General features: G+C 35.7%; 1 protein-coding gene across 7 annotated transcripts in view; it reads left to right on the top strand.

Annotated features, from left to right (window-relative positions):
* ANKRD46 (ankyrin repeat domain 46) overlaps positions 1-17872 on the top strand; it is a 37608-nt gene extending 19736 nt beyond the window's left edge. For 4 of the 7 annotated variants that reach the window (XM_020969367.2, XM_020969376.2, XM_020969384.2 and 1 more), the window contains exons 2-5: positions 3548-3648; positions 6491-6831; positions 10538-10696; positions 15414-17872. In XM_020969367.2, the coding sequence (XP_020825026.1) occupies positions 6521-6831; positions 10538-10696; positions 15414-15630 (687 nt within the window). In that variant the 5' untranslated portion in view covers positions 3548-3648; positions 6491-6520 and the 3' untranslated portion in view covers positions 15631-17872. The remainder of the gene's footprint in view (positions 1-3547; positions 3649-6490; positions 6832-10537; positions 10697-15413) is intronic. The other 3 variants (XM_020969402.2, XM_078153684.1, XM_078153683.1) reach the window with 1 other exon arrangement.
* The last annotated feature ends 1366 nt before the right edge of the window (positions 17873-19238 follow it).

Genomic DNA, 19238 nt, shown 5'->3' with positions numbered 1-19238 from the left:
TTTATAAACCTTAAAGCGCTATATAAATGCTAGCTGTTATTATTTAGAAAAGATTATCACAGAACAATCAAATTAGACACTTTAAAGGCTTAAAAATATATCTAAAACATTGCAGCATTGTTGTAGACTGCTGGGATGCAACTGTAGAGAAGAAAAGTTGCTTGCATACTATTAGTAGTGTCTGCTGTCAAAAGAGGTTGTCATGACAAACATTTTATATTGATTTTTAAAGCTAGTTTTCACTCATAATTGGTCTATTAATGGGGTGAGTCAAATATTAGTTCATCAGTTTGTACTAATAAATGCATGCAGAGTAGAGCTATCCAATTCAGTACTACTGTATATAGGCAGTCTCATGAAAGCAACTAATTTAGGAATACAGATGTTGGTAGCAGTTATCTACCAACCCTCTAGTAATCATCCCTTTTGTCTCTAGATGTTCATTATGAAACCCAGGGCCTTCCTCTCTGCCTCAGCCCCTGATATTACACTGAGAGACCTCAATATATATTTTGATATTCCCTCAAACATTTTATCCCCCCACTTTCTCATTTTTTTAAAATAAATTTTTCTTGGTATCTTTTGTTTTGATATTACCTGCATTTTCCCCTGTATGATGCCTCTTTATCCCTCCCAGAAACCCTGTTCTTTATAACAAAGAATTAGGGGGTAAAAGAACAAAAATTTGGCAAACATAATCAATTCATTGAAAAAATCAGATGGTATACATGATGTTTCACACCCATGGATCCTGCCATCTACAAAGGATGGATGGTGATATCTTCTTATATCTCATATCTTGGGGGCAAGTTTGTTCTTTATAATTTTGAATTATTCAGTTACAGTTGTTTTGTAGTAGTTCTTTCCATTTACATTGTTGTAGTCATATATATTGTTTCCCTGACTTTACTTTGCATCAATTCATATAAGGTTCCCTAGGCTTCTCATGAATTCATCAGATTCATCATGTATTACATTCTGTTATTATATTTATAGATCACAATTTTTTTAGCCATTCCTAAATCTTCCTTGCTTCCAGTTCTTTGCTACTGCAAAAAGTACTGCTATAAACATTTGTTGAATATAGCGTTTCTTTCTGTCAGTGACCTAGCTATGGAAGGGCAGAAATACTTTAGTCACTTAACTTGTGTAATTACAAATTACTTTCCAGAACCATTGGAGCAATTCATAGCTTCACTAGTAATGCATTATTATGCCTGTCTTTACACAACCTTTCCAACATTGACTATTCCTATCTTTTGTCATTTTTACCTATTTGCTGGATGTGAGGTAGAGCTTCAGGGTTATATTTCTTAATGGTGGTGCTTTCTTTCACATGATAGTTAATAGTTTATAATTCCTCTGTTGAAGACTTTTGAGACTAGCTGTGACCACCTATCTATTGAGGGCCTCAGTCTTCCTAACTTCTTCTTCACAGCCACAAACAGGGACAATCACATCCTTGATCTCACTATCAAGTGAGTATTACTACTAAGTATTACTATTCTGTGATCAAGAATTCTGAAATTTCTTTATCAGACTTTAACCTCTTTCTATCTCTTCCTATACCTATTCTTTGTCCTCACTATACCCTCCAATTCCTTTATTCTTCAGTATTCTACCAGGCCATCACTTCTTCTCTGGCTTCATTTTCTTCCTTTCTCAGGCTTCACCTCATGGTTTACCAGTGAAATATCACACAATCCTCTACTCTCAAATCCCTTGCCCCCTTATCCTCTCACCCCTCATGCTTTGCCAAACCCCAATCCTGGATTACTTCCATCATCTACCTTCATTGCACCTACTTGCTGCTGAACAGAGCTAGAGAGTCATAAGACTGCTGATTGAATCCACTATACATTTATTCAACCCAATCTCAATTATACCCTCATTATAGTTAGGTAATTCTTTTACTTCTCCCTGATTGATTCTCTTTTCCACTCAAGCCTCAAAGAGTCTACATTCTATAGGTAGAAGTAACATGTGTATATATGTATATGTATATCTATATCTATATATCTATATCTCTCTATATATATACATATATATATGGATATGTACAAAATATGTGCAAAATAAATAAAAGGTAATTGAGGTTATAGGGAAGCACCCTATGTATAAAATGTATTCCCTCCTCATCTCTGCCTCTGAGAGTCCCCAGTTTCTTTCCAAACTCAGCACAAGCTCCCCTCAACATTGTTTCTCTCACTTATCTTTTATTTTATTTTGCATATATTTTGTATGTACCTGTATATGTATGTGTTATCTCTCCCTATAGAGTATAAGTTCTTGAGGCTAGCTACAGTTTCATTTTGTCTTTGTCTCCCTATCACCTAGCATGACCTATTCATGCAAATAAAACTTCATAAAATAACATTAATTCATTCACTCCAGAATTTGAAGGCAGTTACAGTAAGAGGTCTTGTAGAATATAGATATCAAGGGTTATATGTAAAGGGTTAAGTTGTAACCAAGGCTCCACAGTTGTTTTACTTCACAGACATTGTCAAAGCAGCCATCTTGCCCATCAGTATTCAGGCATCTGGGACATTGTCTTTCTCTTCCTTTCTTTCTTACTTTGTGGATGATGTCCTTCCCTTAACATTCCCTTCTTCAAGCCAGCGCTAAATTTGCCACCACCTCATTTTCCGCCAGAACAACTAAGTCTAGCCAGAAGTTTGTACTCTAGGCTAACTGTTTTGTCCCAGTAATTTCTGATGTTGCTATGTTCAATTCAGTCCAATACTATTCTAATCTACCCTTCTGCACCCTCCTGACTTCCAGGAAAAAAAAAGCTAAGTTAACTGAGAGACCTCCCCTTCCACAGTTTTCCCCAGACAATCATGGGAGTGACGACTGTAGGGCAACAGTCCAAGCCTAAGTTCAAACAAGCATAGAGTTACAGAGTGGTTTGGAGTAGAGGTTCCAAGAAAGAGTTAATTTTGGTTGGAGAAACAAGCAAACACAGATCTAGTGTTAGATGGTGAAAAGTGAGCCTTGGTTTTCTGGTATTCTCAAGCACTAGCTAGATTTGAAGCATTTGACTAGATTTCTAAAAATTATTTAAGTCAGTTTTCTTATTTTCTGGCATTTAATTATTAGTATTGCAAGTATTTTTGGTTATATTATGGGTTAAATAGGCTTTTGTGGGACAATCTGGGAACTTAACCATCATTCATGACATTGTTTCTATGGGAAAATGCATTTGGAGATCCAAACAACTGACTTAACAGATGATCTTTTGGAACATGTACATTGGGGACTGCTTGTACTTTCCTAATGGCCCATATTTTTGGTTCATCTTTTAGTCAACATTTTTCCATTTGTGCATAACATAATAGTTTTTTGAACCCTCTTTCCAATTCCTGCCCCCTTTTCAGTGCTTTTCCTGCATGTCAGTTACCTATGTACTACCTTTATATCATATTTCACTCAGACTTTTCTGGAAAACTCTGATAGCTCTCACCAAATTGCCTGGACTTAATAGAATATCATATTTATTTTCAGGCCACACCTTTCTTCTAAATGAGTTGTCTGTTTATTGTAGATCTGGACTGGCACACTACGGGACGTTTTGTTAATAACAGTTTTAACAATTCAGACAGGCTACACAGTGACCACTGAAAGACCTAATTTTCTTAAGTACAAGTGAGTATTTTATCCTGTTGACTTCTTTCTAATACTTGAAACTTCAAATAAATTGGGACTTTACTTTAGGAGTTATTCAGTTCTATAGTTGGGATGAAAGATGTTACTTATCTTTGGGTCTATTAGACTTGGGAGTAAAATTAGAAGTATCTTAAGTGCAAAAAGAAACACATAAGTTATGTTTTAAATACACTTATTCTGGATACAAAACAGACCAAAAAAGGCTTTTTCTTTCAAGTGAGCCAACAGCCAGCAGGCTCCCAGTCTGTAAACCACAAGAGTTCTTGCTGCATTTCAAATAGAAATGCCAATTGTTTTTCCTTCTCTACTCTTGGTATGCTTTTACCCAAGTATATATTGCCTCACTAAGACACCTGACAATACTCTCTATTTTGTTTGTTGTTTTTCTTAAAGAACAGTTTTGGGTCTGTCTTATGTTCCAGTTTAGTTTATGTTGGAGTAGGGAAGGAAGCTGAGAAAATAAGGACAGCTTAGCATTTAAAGCCCTATTTACAGTCTGACACCAGCCCACCTTCGGCTTACTTCACATTATTCTCCTTCACACATGCTACATTCTATCTACATTATTCTACTTGCTGTTCCCCAAACTTTGCATTCCACCTCCAGCCACTATGCCTTTGTTTGGACTCTCCCCTGCGCTCAGAATGTCTTCCCTCCTGGCTACTTCATCTCAGAATTCCTAGTCTCCTTCAAGACTTAACTCAGGAACCACCTCCTATGGTGTGTCTTTCCTGATCCCTAGATGTCAGTTCTCTCTTGCTCCTCATATCATCATGCATACACTTATCTGTTATCTGTTTACATGTGGTAACCCTGCCGTAGAAGGTAAACTCTTCAGGGCAGGGGCAGCTTTTTGGTTGTTTTGTCTGTATATTACATTGCACATAGGTACACAGTAAATACCTGTCGAATTGCATTAGATTAGGATGAGGAGTAAGGGGGTTATCCTTATCAGCTCACAAAAAAAGAATACACAACAGTAAAGTCTTGAGTATTTTACTTTCAGGAGGTAGGGAATTGTTTTAAAACAACAACAACAGGATATCAAATTAAATCCATAATACTTGAGGTTCATTTTACCCCTTTGGTTTTAAACATGGTATAGTAGAAAACATTAAACTAGGCATTAAGAAGGCTATTAGGCTCTGCTAGCAGCAGTGCCACTGTACCTTAGGCCTCTGTTTCCTCACCAGTACAAATGAAGAAATTGGACCCAGTTGATGACGGTACCTTCCAGTGCTTCTTTATTCAAATTCTTAGGAGCGACCTGTTCATTTTGGTTATAGCTCTAGTCTTTTAAATAAATGTGGTATGGTATAAAAGATACTGTTCAAATCACTGCCTTATAAACAAATCAGTATGCCTTGCATTTATTTCATACTTTAAGTAAAATGGCTTTAGGGACTGCTTGTACGAAAGGTTGGAATGGAGAAAATAACCAAAGACATAAAAATAGCATTGAATTTAGTAAAGTAGAAGAGATCGTGCTGAGAAGAAGTGTGGTCTCATAATGTAATTCAGAATCATGTTTGCAAAGTACCAGAAATGTAATCTTAGCTGAAAGCACTTAATGTTCATCAGAGGTGGTTAGGAAGAAGGCATTCCCTACAAGGTTATTGATGTTTCTTATTTTTAAAAATTACAGTTAAGAATTATAGGGTTGGAGAGAACGTCAAGAACTCTCTTCCATACTCCTGCTTGTGGGCAAAACTGTCCCCAAACAATTCTAGATGGATGGATCCTTTTTTCTCCTTAAAATAGCTAATGATTCAGATCCTATACTTTTACCTTACTAACTTGTTAAATTATTCATCGATATATACAACCAGAAAATATGCATTTAAAAAATCTTACCTAATTCTTTATTGTATTTTAAAACAATTCCCTGAAAATTCTCTTCAGAGAGCTAATCTGCCTTCTTTTTGCAGTGGTGTAGTGGAAGGAATACTGGACCCAGTTTTGAATTCTAGCTCTGCTGTTTATGATCCTTATGGCTTAGAAGAGCCAGTTTCCTTGACTGTAAAGTAGGTGTTGGAGTAGGTGTTTTCCAGGTCCCAAACAACTCAAAATCCTATGCTCCTTTTTTATATTTGAAAACAGTTACCAAAGCACTTCTCCAGTTATTCTCTGTAGTTTTCTTTTCTCAGATTTAATATTTTTTCATTTTAAATCATTAGAATGTGTTCTAACAGGGCCTTGTTAGGCATCACCCTCTTTGAGAACAAAGGGCAAACCCCTTTAACACGAAATACATGAATCCCTTCAGTCTTGAGTGCTGCACTCTTAACTTTGGGCTAGTCACTGTTTTTATTATATAAAGTAGTTCAAATGTAAATAAGTCACTCTTTTTATTATATAAAGTAGTTCAAATGTAAATAAATGAGATGAAATCCCATTAGAGTCTTATTCCATTAAATAAGAGCTGCTTTTCAGTGTTAGTATTTTTATTACATTAATGAAGGAGTCTCACTAGGTAGCTCCTTGAGTTTTAAAGGTGACCTTTCACATTCTTGCGAATTTCTAATGTAATCTCACATCATAAACATTTGACATCTTTGATCACCTTTTAGTCAGTCTTCTTGGTGGTGGCTGCAAGTAGAACTTCAAAGTAGTTCTAATTTTGTGTATGAAGATGTTGAAAAGAAAATATTATTTTATTAAAGTACTAAAAAATTTGTATTATTCATCTGTGCTTTTGCTTGATAAGATAATGAATTAGAAACAAAGGTCGAGGTTGAGAAGAAATGGAGCATCAAAAGTATTTGACTGCTTTGACTTAGTTCAGCTCAGCAAGTCTCACCTGCTTCATTTGTAATTGCAGGTTACCTATCACCTCCACCCAATCAGAGCAATGTCCTATGTTTTTGTAAATGATTCTTCTCAAACAAACGTGCCTCTGCTGCAGGCTTGTATCGATGGGGATTTTAACTATTCCAAGAGGCTATTAGAAAGTGGCTTTGATCCAAACATTCGTGATAGCAGAGGCAGAACAGGCCTTCACCTTGCTGCAGCCCGAGGAAATGTAGATATCTGCCAATTGTTGCACAAATTTGGTGCTGATCTCCTGGCCACAGATTATCAAGGAAACACAGCTCTTCACCTTTGTGGTCACGTGGATACTATACAATTCCTTGTTTCCAATGGACTCAAAATTGACATTTGGTAAGTACATTGGTACTTTTAAAGATTCTCTTTTTTTAAACTTTATTCTCATAGAAATTGGCTCAAAGAGGGAATAACACCCATTTGGTTGGGTTATAGAAATCTCTTACTATACAGGAAAGTAGGAGGTGAAGGGGATAAGAGAGTGGGGTGGGAGGGGGGCTGATAGAAGGGAGGGCAGATTGGGGGAGGTAAAAGTCAGAAGCAAAACACTTTTGGGAATGAACAGAGTGAAAGGAGAGAGTAGGATAAATGGGGAAAATAAGATGGGAAGGAAATAACATAGTAATATAACTCTGAAAAAATTTTACAGCAAGATTCCCTGATAAAGACCTCATTTCTCAAATACATAGAGAACTGAGTAAAATTTATAGAAATAAGAGCTATTTCTCAGTTGATAAATGGTCAAAGGATATGATCAGCCAGTTTTTAGATGAAGTAATCAAAGCTATCTATAGTCCTGTGAAAAAGTGCCTTAAATTACTCTTGATTGGAGAAATGCAAATTAAAACAAGTCTGAGCTACCACTCCATACCTATCAGATTGGCTAATATGACAGAAAAAGAAAATGACAAATGTTGGAAGGGATGTGAGAAAATTGAGACACTAATGTGTTCAGCCATTCGGTAGAGCAATTTGGAAGTATGCGCAAAGGGCTATGAAACCATACATACCCTTTGACCAAACAATAACCACTACTAGGTCTGTATCCCAAAGAGATAAAAAAGGAAAAGGACCTATCTGTACAAAAATATTTATAGCACCATTTCTTTTAGTGGTGGCAAAGAATTGGAAATTGAGAGGATGCTAATCAGTTGGGGAATGGCTGAACAAATTGTGGTATATGATTGCCATGGAATACTGTTGTACTATAAGAAATGATGAGCAGGATGCTTTCAGGAAAATCTGGAAAGACTTACATGAACTGATGCAAAATGAAATGAGCAGAACCAGGAGAACATTGTATACAGTAACTGCAATATTATATGATGATCAACTATGAATGACTTAGCTATTCTCTGAAGTACAGTGAACCAAGACAGTTCTGAAGGATTTAATGATGATATGAAAATGCTATCAAACTCCGGAGAAAGGACTGATAGAGTCTGAATGTAGATCGAAGCATACTTTTTCTTTACTTTCTTTTACTTTTTTTGTCTGTTTTCTTTCACAGCATGGCTAATATGGAAATATGTTTTGCATGACTGCTTATTTTAACCTGTATCCAATTGCTTGCCTTCTTAATAAGGGTGGTAGAGGAGGGAGTGAGGGAGAGAATTTGTAACTCAAAAATTTTATAAAACAAATGTTAAAGATTGTTTTTGTATGTAATTGGGGAAAAATAAAATATTAAATTTAAAAAAATAAAAAGAACTCACACACAAGATCCTTTCCCCCACCATTAGTAAGCCCACAATTGAACACTTCTTATCCAAGCCTATTTATTTTATTATCTGATTTAATTACCAAAATTAAGGCATTGACAACAGAATTATTCTGATAGAAAATTTTGGGAGCTAATGGTCTTATATCTACATGGGTTATGAAATTTTTCATGTGAAAATAGCAAGACATATTAATGAGATTTGTTGTCTCCTTATGACTCAGATCACATGGCACAGCACGTTAGAGATGAAAGGAACTTTAGTGATATCTTGGTCAACCCTCTAATTTTATAAATGAGGAAACCAAGGATTCTAGAAGTGAACAGATTTGGCCACAGCCAGGGAGTGGCAAAACTGGGACTCAAAGCCACATTCTCTGATTGGTTGGTGTTCTGCTGTCAATTGGCTTTGTGATTGGGCAAATATCTCAACCTTCTGGTTTTCAGTTTCCTCATCTGATTGTGAGATAATTGGATTAGGTGATTTCCAATGTTTCTTCTAGCATTAAACATTCTATGGTTCTGTGATGTGATTCCTTACTGTTAGGCTGATCTCAGGGTGTGATAGGTGTCAGACTACATTTAGATTGAGTTTGAATTTTAAGTTTCATCTTTGTGCAAGTCTATTTTTGTAACTGTTGTTGCATTGTCATCTGTTTTAATATTCTAAATCAGAGAAAAGCTGTAAGTGGTTCTTTTTCCATTAGAGCTACGGAACAAGAAGTGAAGGGAATTAGCTGTGATTGTTTCTCTGGTTCAGTTTCTGTCCTGTTGATATGGTTTTTGTTGCTTTGGCTGGCCATCTGGTGGGGGCATATACTAAATAAATCACTAGCCACTTCCACGTCTAGTCTTCTAGCCCAGAATCATGCCTTGCTCACCACTGTTATAAGAAGAATGCTATAAATGCTTTCTTTTTTTAGTTCCTCCATACTATGTTCTCTTCCAGGGTGACCTTTCAGTGGTCCCTTTCAGTTATCTGAAGTGGTATTTTGTTTTTTTCAGTGGGAAGTGGAGAAGTCTTTAAGAACAGTGAGTTTTGTTTGGATAGTGATGTTTTCAAGTGTCCTTTCCTTTTCATTTAAAAGTAAAAGAGAGCAGTCTTCAGACAGGCTTATTGGACACCAAATCAGTAGTTGATTGAACTGAAGCAGTTCTAGTTGCCTGAGTTATTTTATTCTTAGACTTTTTAATATGGCATAAATATCCCTGTAAAATGATCATTACAAGTATGAAAGAATTTAAGACTTTTGAGTTTTTTATTAATTCCTAAAAAAGGAGTTATCTTTTTGCTTTATTTACTGATGTTTATTCACTGACTTACCAGACTTTATATGTTTATCATATTGTTGTTGTTCAGTCATTCAGAATTGTGTCCAGTTCTTCATGACCCAATATGGGGTTTTCTTGGCAAAGATACTGGAATGGTTTTCCATTTCCTTCTCCAGTGGATTAAGGCAAACAGAGGTTAAATAATTTGTCTAGGGTCAAACAGCTAGTAAGTTTTATATGAACTCAGATCTTCCTGATTATAGGCACAGCACTCTAGCCACTGAACCACCTAGCTCCCTCTTTGTTTCTCACATTGTTTTTCATATATTGACAGGATTTCATTTAGGATCAGTATTGGATAATTAATTACTCAGATTGAAGCTTGATTATGGAATGTACAATAGAAAGTTTTAAGTGGCAACTCAAAATATACAGAATAATGTCCTTATTTCTGAATTTAGTATAAAACCATTTCTGTAAAGTTCCTTTCAAACCTTATTTCTTACTACTTCCCTTCATGTACTTTTTATTATAGCTAAACTGAACAATCTATATATAACCTTTTGCTTTACAAATTCCCTGCTTTTTCTTACTCTGTATTATCTACAATTAATGCTTTTCACTTTGGCTTCCTTAGCCAAAATCTTACCCATACTTCAAAACTTAAATTAAATACCCACTCCTCTCTGATTCTCCTGTCTGGAAATAATATCTGTCCTTCTTTTGTACTTCCAGAATACTTTGTAAATCTCTTGTGCCACTTATTTCATTCTGCATAATATTATGATTACTTGTTTATCTGCTTTTTCCAGCCTTTACTAGATTATAAGCTCCTTGAGGACAAGAATCATGTATTTCCTTCAGCTCTAACCTACAACCAGCACTCAATAAATATTTATTGAATGAATGTTTGTTAATTAAATTGGTAAAGTAGGAATGTTCCATTAGATCTTTATCAAATGTATGCTATCAACAGCATCAACTTTTGCCCATTTATTATTCTTATTCTAAGGCTTTTTTTGGGGGGCGGGGTTTCTCTCCCAATTAAAGCAACCACCAAGGTGCAACGCCCCTGGTACTGGCAAAGCGAAGGGGAGTGAATAAAGATGTCATCCGATTGCTGGAGTCATTGGAAGAGCAAGAGGTGAAAGGTTTTAACAGAGGAGCCCATTCTAAGCTGGAGACCATGCAGACTGCTGAGAGTGAAAGGTATTTGGAAGAATGCTGAAGTAACTTTAAAAATAAGGAAAAAAATTAGTGTTAGCCTGTAGATCGTTTGGGGTTTATCATTTTGAGCTGTTGTATTTGATTTCTCAAGTACATAGCTCTGATTGCTTTGTCTCCCACATCTTTCTTTTTTACCTTCAGTTACAATTTTCCTGTTAAAGAAAAGGAAATAAGATTGGTCTGACATGAGCTATTCCTATGAAGCCATCTTAGCTCTTTGTAATCACTCTTTCTAGGTGCTTGCCAACCATCTTTTAAATAATCTGCTCTAGAATCTTCCCAGGAATAGAGGTCAAGATTACTGGCCTATAGTTTGCAAACTATTCTTTTTTGAAAATAGGACAGCTTTTGCCTTTCTCTGATCTGTGGTATTTCTCCTGTTTTCCATGATCTTTCACAAATCTCTGACAGTAACTTAGCAGTAAAATCTGCCAGTTCTTTTAAGACCTAAGGATGTAGTTGAGTGCCAAATGACTTGAATTCATCAAGGGCAGCCTTACCCTCTCCTTATTTAGCTTGGGTATTAACTCCACATTTTGATCTGTCAGCTGAGGTTAGACTAGATGATGTCTAAGGCTCTTTTCAGCTTTAATGTTTCATGATTCTTTGGTGATTTCAAGAGAAGGAAGAAGTATGTGCTTTTCAAAAAAAATCTAGTTATTGTAAGTTGACTTTCAGTATCTTGAGTCACCAGAGGCATTGAGGTTGTGACTTACAAGACTTAGGAACAACTCATATATTATGGTAATTGACAAAAGCAGATCAGAAGATAGGGCAAGGGCATAAAGAGATTTTGCCCTTTCTCCCAACTTCAGTGGCTTCACTGATTCCAAGAGAAGACTCTCACAGAAACCTGTTTAATTTCAGTAGTCTTCTGAGTAATTTAGAGTAAACTACAAGGCAAAAAAGGGATGTTCTCCACATTTTGTCCCCAAATTTTCAGTAGAGTTATACCCAGAATTTGGGCTTATTGCCATTTGGTTTATTCATTAGACTTGTTAAAATCCTTCCCTGTGAAAATAGGGACTATTTTCGTTTTCTCTCTCCAGAAGTTTTCTCCAAATAATGCGATTTTCTACAAATTATCCACCATTTCTACTTTTACTTTACTCCCTCTTTACTTTGCTTCCTATTCTCCATCTCCAGGTTGGCCAGTGTGTTCCCTCTGGGGACCATTAACACCACCCTCAAACATTAATTTGTTTCATTTAGATACTTTCAGAGCACTCAGAACCTTACTCTCTGAGTGCTCCTATAAAGAAATTAAAGGTTAGTTTTCTAGAAGGAAGCCCCCAATGAATAATCGCTGAAAACTGACGCCTCACAAATAATACAGAACAAAGAAGTCAAGGCCAGCTAGAAATATAAAACAGTCCTTTACCCTGTACTTTCTGAAGTGAAACACTCCTTTGTCCTCTTTTTCTTTGTTAGCTTCAAAGTGAACAGTCAAACTGGTCACATTCTCCTCTGTCTTCTTTTCTTGGTGATGTAGATTTGGGTTTGGGTTGGGATTTTTTAAAATCTCTTTCTGTAAAGATGGATCTGCCATAGTCTGTCTCTCTCTCTGTCTCTCTTTTTTTTAAGGCAATTGGGATTAAGTGACTTGCCTAGGATCACACAGCTAGTAAGTGTCAAGTTTGGTCTGAGACCGAATTTGAACTCAGGGCCTCTTGACGTTAGGTCTGGTGCTCTATCCACTGCTCCACCTAGCCACCCCTATAGTCTCTCTTTTGAGAGAAAATAGGAAGAATAAAAATCAAGTAGGAAGAATAGAGCTGCCTTTTCAATGGGAAGTGAGAAAGGAGCTTCCCCTATTTAGAGCCTAAGTGATTCTGCCACTGGCCTATGTGGCCAGAAGAGAAAGGTGCCAAGGGACAGTCATCTCAGCTCTTAATTGATTTGAAAACAAAAGATCACATATTTCTCACACCTTATTTTGAGGGTGAATATCTTAACTATTTCTCTTTGCCTTAACATTTGAAGTCTCAGTCTACTTATAGCTTTGTCATTAACTAGCCATATGATCTTGGTCAAAAATCATAATCACATTAGTTAATTTACCTGGGCTTCAACTTTTTCATTAGGAAAAGAAGAAAGTTGACAAGATTATTGTTTCCTAACCATTGATTTCATCCTTCATTAAAATTGTACATTAAAAAATCAACAACAAATACTCCTTCAGCCTGCATATTGCATATTGCTTCTCCTACTCTGGACTCCTTTCTTGTCTCCAAATTTGTGTTCCCCACCCCCAAGCCACTTTTCCAAGGCAAAAGAGAAGGGCAGTTCAAGAATTTAGGAGTTTTATTAGTTTATAGTATTGTTCAGGTTGAAAAATGCAGACTACATGACTTCTAAGGGTCCCTTTCACTTCTAAAAGTCTATAAATCTCCTATAGCTTACTGATTTAAGCCTGTCTTGTACATAAAATAATGTCAATGATTTATACCTTATGGCCAGAATGCCATATAAGTGAATTAATAACATCATATCATGTCTTCATTATTTGTTAGAAATGGTGACCTCTGGAAACTGTGATAATCATCTAAAATAATTCAAAGACACTATGCCAACTTTGTTTAATATTAGTTAGAAAGAAAGTAGCCCAAGTGTGGTTTGTTTAGTGTGCATTAGGAACTTTTTATTTGGTCCATTAAGAGCCACTTAGGACCTCTGTGTCTTGAACTTTACTTTAACTCATTTGTGATTATTTATTAACCAGAAGGGGATTAGTTGGTTTGAGTAGTTGTTTGATGTATTGACTCCTGTTCTTTTAAATACCTTTTAATAAAATCTTCAACTAGCTTCAGAATGAGAATTTGTTCTCCCTTACTTGTAGATATGGACGTTGCTAAGATAATATATTAATATTTGAAAAAATTAAATCAATCTCTATGTTAATCTGACTTGCCTACTCCATCCTTCTCCTTCATGGTAATATTGCAACAGCTGAAATTTAATCTTATTACTATGCAGTACTTAATGGAAAAAGAAAAAAAGACCTGTAATTTTAAAAAGTCTGCCTACTGTAAGGCATATATTTCTACCTCACTTTATTCTTAGCAAAAGCTATATTTGAACTCTGCTTTTCATAATTTCTTTTTTAAAATCAATGGATTTTTAAGACCTGGTTTTCTTCTTAAGTTAAAAATAAAGCCGGGGGACTGGCGAACATGGGGGATTAACAACACAGCGTTGCTACAGAGGTTTCACGAAGCCCTGAAAAGGTTAACTTCTTTCTTTGAACTAGAGTGAGCTAATTTTCCAAACTCTTTTATACAACATTTTCCATTACCTCAGGAATATGGTAGCTAAGAAATAGCATCTCACAAGGGTCTTGAAATCTAAGACAGGTTGTCATATTCAAAATATTTCAACATTTTTAATATATTCAGCATTTTTAATCTTAGTTTATTTTTGACTCTTATATGGGTGACTTAAGAAAGTATAACAACAGACATTAAAAATTTTCACCCTTATAGTACAGCTGAATATGCCCTGGAAAATAGAAGATATTTTTGATGGAAAACCAACTTCTGAAAATGATTGTCTAAGGAAATCCTAAAGGAATCAGAGCTCCATGCCTTTATGGAGACAGTTCAGCAGAATCTTTATTTTTCATACCTAATTCTTGACTTAGAATTGTTGGCCACTAGCTCTGATATATTAAATGACATTGATCTGACCCCTGAATTACTCTGTCCTCTTAAAACTTTATATTAAGGTTTAACAGAGTTCTTCCTAACCTTCTTTATCCATTTGTTTTTAGGGCTTTTCTGGAGGTAGAATTTAATTTTGAGCTTTTAAAAATTTCTGTGTAGATTTTCATTAAAAATGTAGAGGGATTGCACATCTTTAGTTACAGTATCATAACCATCGGATCTTCTAGGCTGCATTAATAGATGCTTAGAATCCAAAGCAAAGAGATAATAACTACCCTCTACACTGGCCTGGTCAAATTATATCTGGCATATTGTGTTCAGGTTTGTGTGCCACATTTTTAAGAAGGACATTAGCTAATTCCTGACCTGTAATTTCATAAACAGGTTAGAATATGAATATTCATGAGTTGACATTTCATTGAAATATCTTCTTATCGAAAATTAAATTTTATTTTTGGTTTAGAGTCTGATGGGAAACTCCTTAAAATTTTATTTTGTTCTAAATGTAATAACCATCAACAAAACAGATAATCATGTAAACGTGAAATCATGATTAAAATTATACATAAAACAGATGAGCTAAATATATCTTTGCTTAGTGTCCTTGTTGGATTGTTCTTCTTTGGTTTGTTCCAGTATGTCTGATTGTGACTGCTTCATCTGAAATGTATTTTTGATTATTGTGCTGGGTTAGGCACTGAATCAAAAATCCTTGTCCTGTAACAATTTACTATCCAGTGTAGACTTTGCTGGTGCCAACACACATGTTGGGTCCACAGATGGCAGACTAAAAATAGTAAATCCATACATGAGTGGAAAGTAATTATAGACACAAGTGTGTGTGGGGGGGTGTCTGTGTGTCTGTGTCTGTCTGTCTGTCTGTGTATTTGTGTTAGCAAGTTGGGTTTGCTGTCCTTTTCACAGGAGTTGTGGTATGGAGAAAAAGAAGTTCTTGCTATTTGAAATATTTGGAATAACTAAAGAATACATTGCCTTATCTTTTATAACTTTCATTTATATTTTTATTCCTTTTGCAGTGCCATGGAAAGCCATTCTCTCCTTAATCCCAATTTACAACAAGGTGAAGGAGTATTCTCGAGCTTCCGAACCACATGGCAGGAGTTTGTAGAGGATCTGGGCTTCTGGCGAGTGTTGCTTCTGATTGTTGTCATTGCACTATTTTCTCTTGGAATTGCATACTATGTCAGTGGTGTTCTTCCCTTTGTGGAAAATCAGCCTGAACTGGTGCATTAGTCATGGAAAGAAAGCAGGTGCTCCTTGCCTGCTTCTCAACTGTGTTCTAAATTTCCCAAAATGCTTCTCCTAGTGCAGAGCTAGCACCATACTATTTGGCTTTTATACTATTTAGTGTATTGTTACTCTTTAGGAAGGTAGATTTATTCATTTGAATTAACTGTTCTAAAGTCTAAAGTATTTAAAGCTACCCCTGATACGTGCTAGCATTGTAGTACAGGCTAGGACCAGCGGCAACCAATTCTGGTAAAACATAAGCATTAATAAAGAATGAAAATAAGATGGCTAATAATTGTTAGTCTAGGAATCTTATCTTGTCACAAGGACCAATTAAATGAAGTTTTTTTTTTTTAAGTTGACATGAGATAAAGTATTTTCATTGAGGCATTTTCCCCTTTTGTAACATCTTACTTACATTCTCTAGTGGAAGGAGGGGGAGAAGGATGAAAAACTCATATTTTAAACTGATAGTATCTATACTATCCTTTATAACACATTGAGAGGTAACATGGGCAGTTAGGCAGTTGGGTGTTGCAATGGATGGAGTGCCAGACCTGGAGTCAGGAAAACCTGAGTTCCAATACTGCCTCAGAAACTAGCTGGGTGATCCTGAGGAAGATCACCCAACTTCCTTGGGCATCAGTTTCACCATCTGTAAAATGAAGGGGTTAGATTCAGTGACCTTCCAGCTCTAAATCTATGATCCACGTATTTAGAAGGCCAATATTTCATGTCAGGAAGACCTTGATTCAAGCCCTTAATCTAACATATATTGACTGGTGACCATGGGCAAGCCACTTACCCCCTCGCTACCCATTTAGCAAAGACTGTACATTATGGATAAATTCCTGATCTGTACTGTTGGACTACCAGGAGCTCCCCACAGCTATGAAGCCGCACATTTGGACCCACTCAGATATTTTCTTGTTCAGTCACGAACCAAACAAAGCTTTGGGAATGAGCTACATTTCAGTCCTTACTTTTTGTTTCCTTTAGAAGTGATTGAGTCAATCTTATGTTTATTTATTTTTCAGGTAATATTGTGTTAATGGTGTTATAGTGTCTTTGAGGGGGTGGTTGTGCTGTTTAGTTAGTTTTTTTGTTTTCAGGCTGCTTTGGTATCTATGCAAAACAAGCTTGAAAAGTTCAGTTTTCCCTGCTTGATTTCCCATTTTTTCTGTGGTGTTTCATTTCAAAAGCCTCCAATTCATCAAAAATATGTCAGAAAACCCATTTTCTTCTTAATGGTTGGAGGAAAAAAGATTGTAGTGCAAAATATTTGGCTGTCAGTTTAATTCTGCAGTGCTATTATTTTAGTGATAAACTTCGTCTTGTAAGACAGTTACATTTTCACAATTGCACCATATAATGTTTTCATCTTCTTGTTTATGATCTTGTTTGGAGGCCTTGTTATTATTTTCATAACAATCCCTTCAATGTCAGTAGTTCTCTGATGGCACATAGTGATGGGATATTTCTGAGTTAACATTGCTGAACAGTATTGTCCTGGGTATTGTAAACACTTTGTGGATGGGTGTGATATGTAAATTCATATCTGGTCCCCAAACCATATTGCAACTTCAGCAGTAAGGCTGAAGGCCCCATTTGTTAATAATTCTGGAATGTTATAAATCATATTATTAGGTCATTAAGAAAAGGAATCTGAAGGGTTGAAAATTATTCATTGGAAGAAATGAGAAAATTGTTTTGAGCAAACTAATGGTTTTATGTCTCAGAACAAAGGTACCAAGCTATTGCTAATTGAAGTGTTTTCTAGAATTAGAAGCTGTAGAATAAAATTGTGCATTTTGCTTCTCTTATTTTTTTCATGTCTTCATATGGTTTTTAGTTTTGCATTTCTGTATCCAGATTGAGGCTGCTTTATGTGGTTTTATCTTTACTAAAAGATCTGTTCTGAATTTCTTGATAAAGTTACTGCTTCACAATAGGCTTGTACATAGGCTTATTTTTAAGTTAGATGCAAACAAAACCAATCCTAGTTGGCATAAATACAGCAAAACTAGAAATAACCCTGAACTGGAATCCTCTAAAATCTAATTAGAAAGATATTCGGAATGAATGCTTTGCAAATCAGCAAGGATGTGCATAATTGGTATGCAGATATGTTGCATTTTTAAAAATTACAGATTGAGTAATGTTTCCTTCTAAGTGCTATGCTCTTTGTAGACCTTTATTCTGTGTATCGACTAATACCACCAATAAACGTGTTTGTGTTTTCCAAGCTTTGGTAGTGGTGGTTTTTTTGTTTTTTAGTTTATTTCTGTGTCATTGTAGTCACTTTCCTTGCTTGTACTGGTTCTTTCCTTTTAAATTGAATTTTACAGTGGGTTGATACTGCAGAATTAGAATGGGCTAAGAAGCTGAAGATATCTATTCAGACCTACTTAGATGGAACATATACAGTCTGGGAACATCGTTTTCTAACTGATAAGTCTCCATGAATTTTCTCTGTGCAAGAATACCGAGACTCATTTAGCTGGATTATTTGCCAGTTCACCATCTAAGGCCCTTTCTAGCTAACCTCAGCTCGCTACCCCACATCGTGCCGCATTATTTCCTTCATCAGCCTTCCACACGAGCCAGAGTTATGTGCTTTTCATTCCCGCTCCTTCCTCTGCCTCCCCCAGTCTCCCAAATTACCAAGCTTTTCAATATCTTTCCCTCCAGCAGTTCACCTCTACCAACCTATGTGCTTGAACTCCTCTGAAGGCCAGTTTAAACTCATCATCTTCAAGGAAACTTTCCTTAACTAGTAAAAAACCTGATTTATTTCTTCTGCACTTACATACAGTGAACACATGGAATTGCATTTAATTCAACCAACAGGTACCGAGTGCTTACTACGTACAAGTTACTGTGTTATATCTAATTTGCATTCATGGTGCTGTTGATCTGTAAAAATACTTTTCGTTGGTTTAATGGGAATATGTTCTACCTTTTATTAGATTATGAACTCTTTGAGAACAAGGATTGTACCTTCTTTTTTTTGTATCCCCCCAACCATCCCTCAAATAGAGTTTTGCATGCTATAGTTCATTAAACAGTTAATGTTGTTTGAATAATATTGAAAGGTTTTTCCTTGTGCTCTTCAGTTAGAACAGAGTTTTTTTGACATGTACTTTATTTTTTTCTGTATGTGTAAACTCTTCTAGTCACCTTCCTCACAGAATGGCCAGAATGTTTTATCTTTTTTAAAAATTAAATTAAATTAAATTTTTATCAGTTTTATCTTTTTTTAACAAAGGGTCATCTGGATTTCCTGACATAGTTAGGTATTGTCCAACTCATGAAAATCATTTCCTAGATTATCCTAATCTAGAACTCTGGTAAAAATCGTTTGAATAGGGGCTTAAGAATGTACTTCAAGGATTTACACCTGGCCTTTTATGTTTCCCTATGCCAATAGTTTAAATTAGCCAAAATTATTTTTAAAGATATAATAAGTAAATTCGGTCCTTCCTTTACTTCTATTCCATGTCCTTTCAACATTAACAAAATACTGACATTCTAACCAAGCTGATAGTCTGCTCTTTGGCATAAATTTAGACTTAGTGCTCAAGTCTATAACCTAATTCTTGCTTCTTTAG

The sequence above is a fragment of the Phascolarctos cinereus genome, unplaced genomic scaffold (genome assembly GCF_003287225.1).
Source record: "Phascolarctos cinereus isolate Bilbo 61053 unplaced genomic scaffold, phaCin_HiC Scaffold_4;HRSCAF=312, whole genome shotgun sequence".
Lineage (NCBI taxonomy): Eukaryota > Metazoa > Chordata > Mammalia > Diprotodontia > Phascolarctidae > Phascolarctos > Phascolarctos cinereus.
The sequence above is the reverse complement of the archived record's forward strand: the minus strand, read 5'-3'. Positions and strand labels throughout refer to the sequence as shown.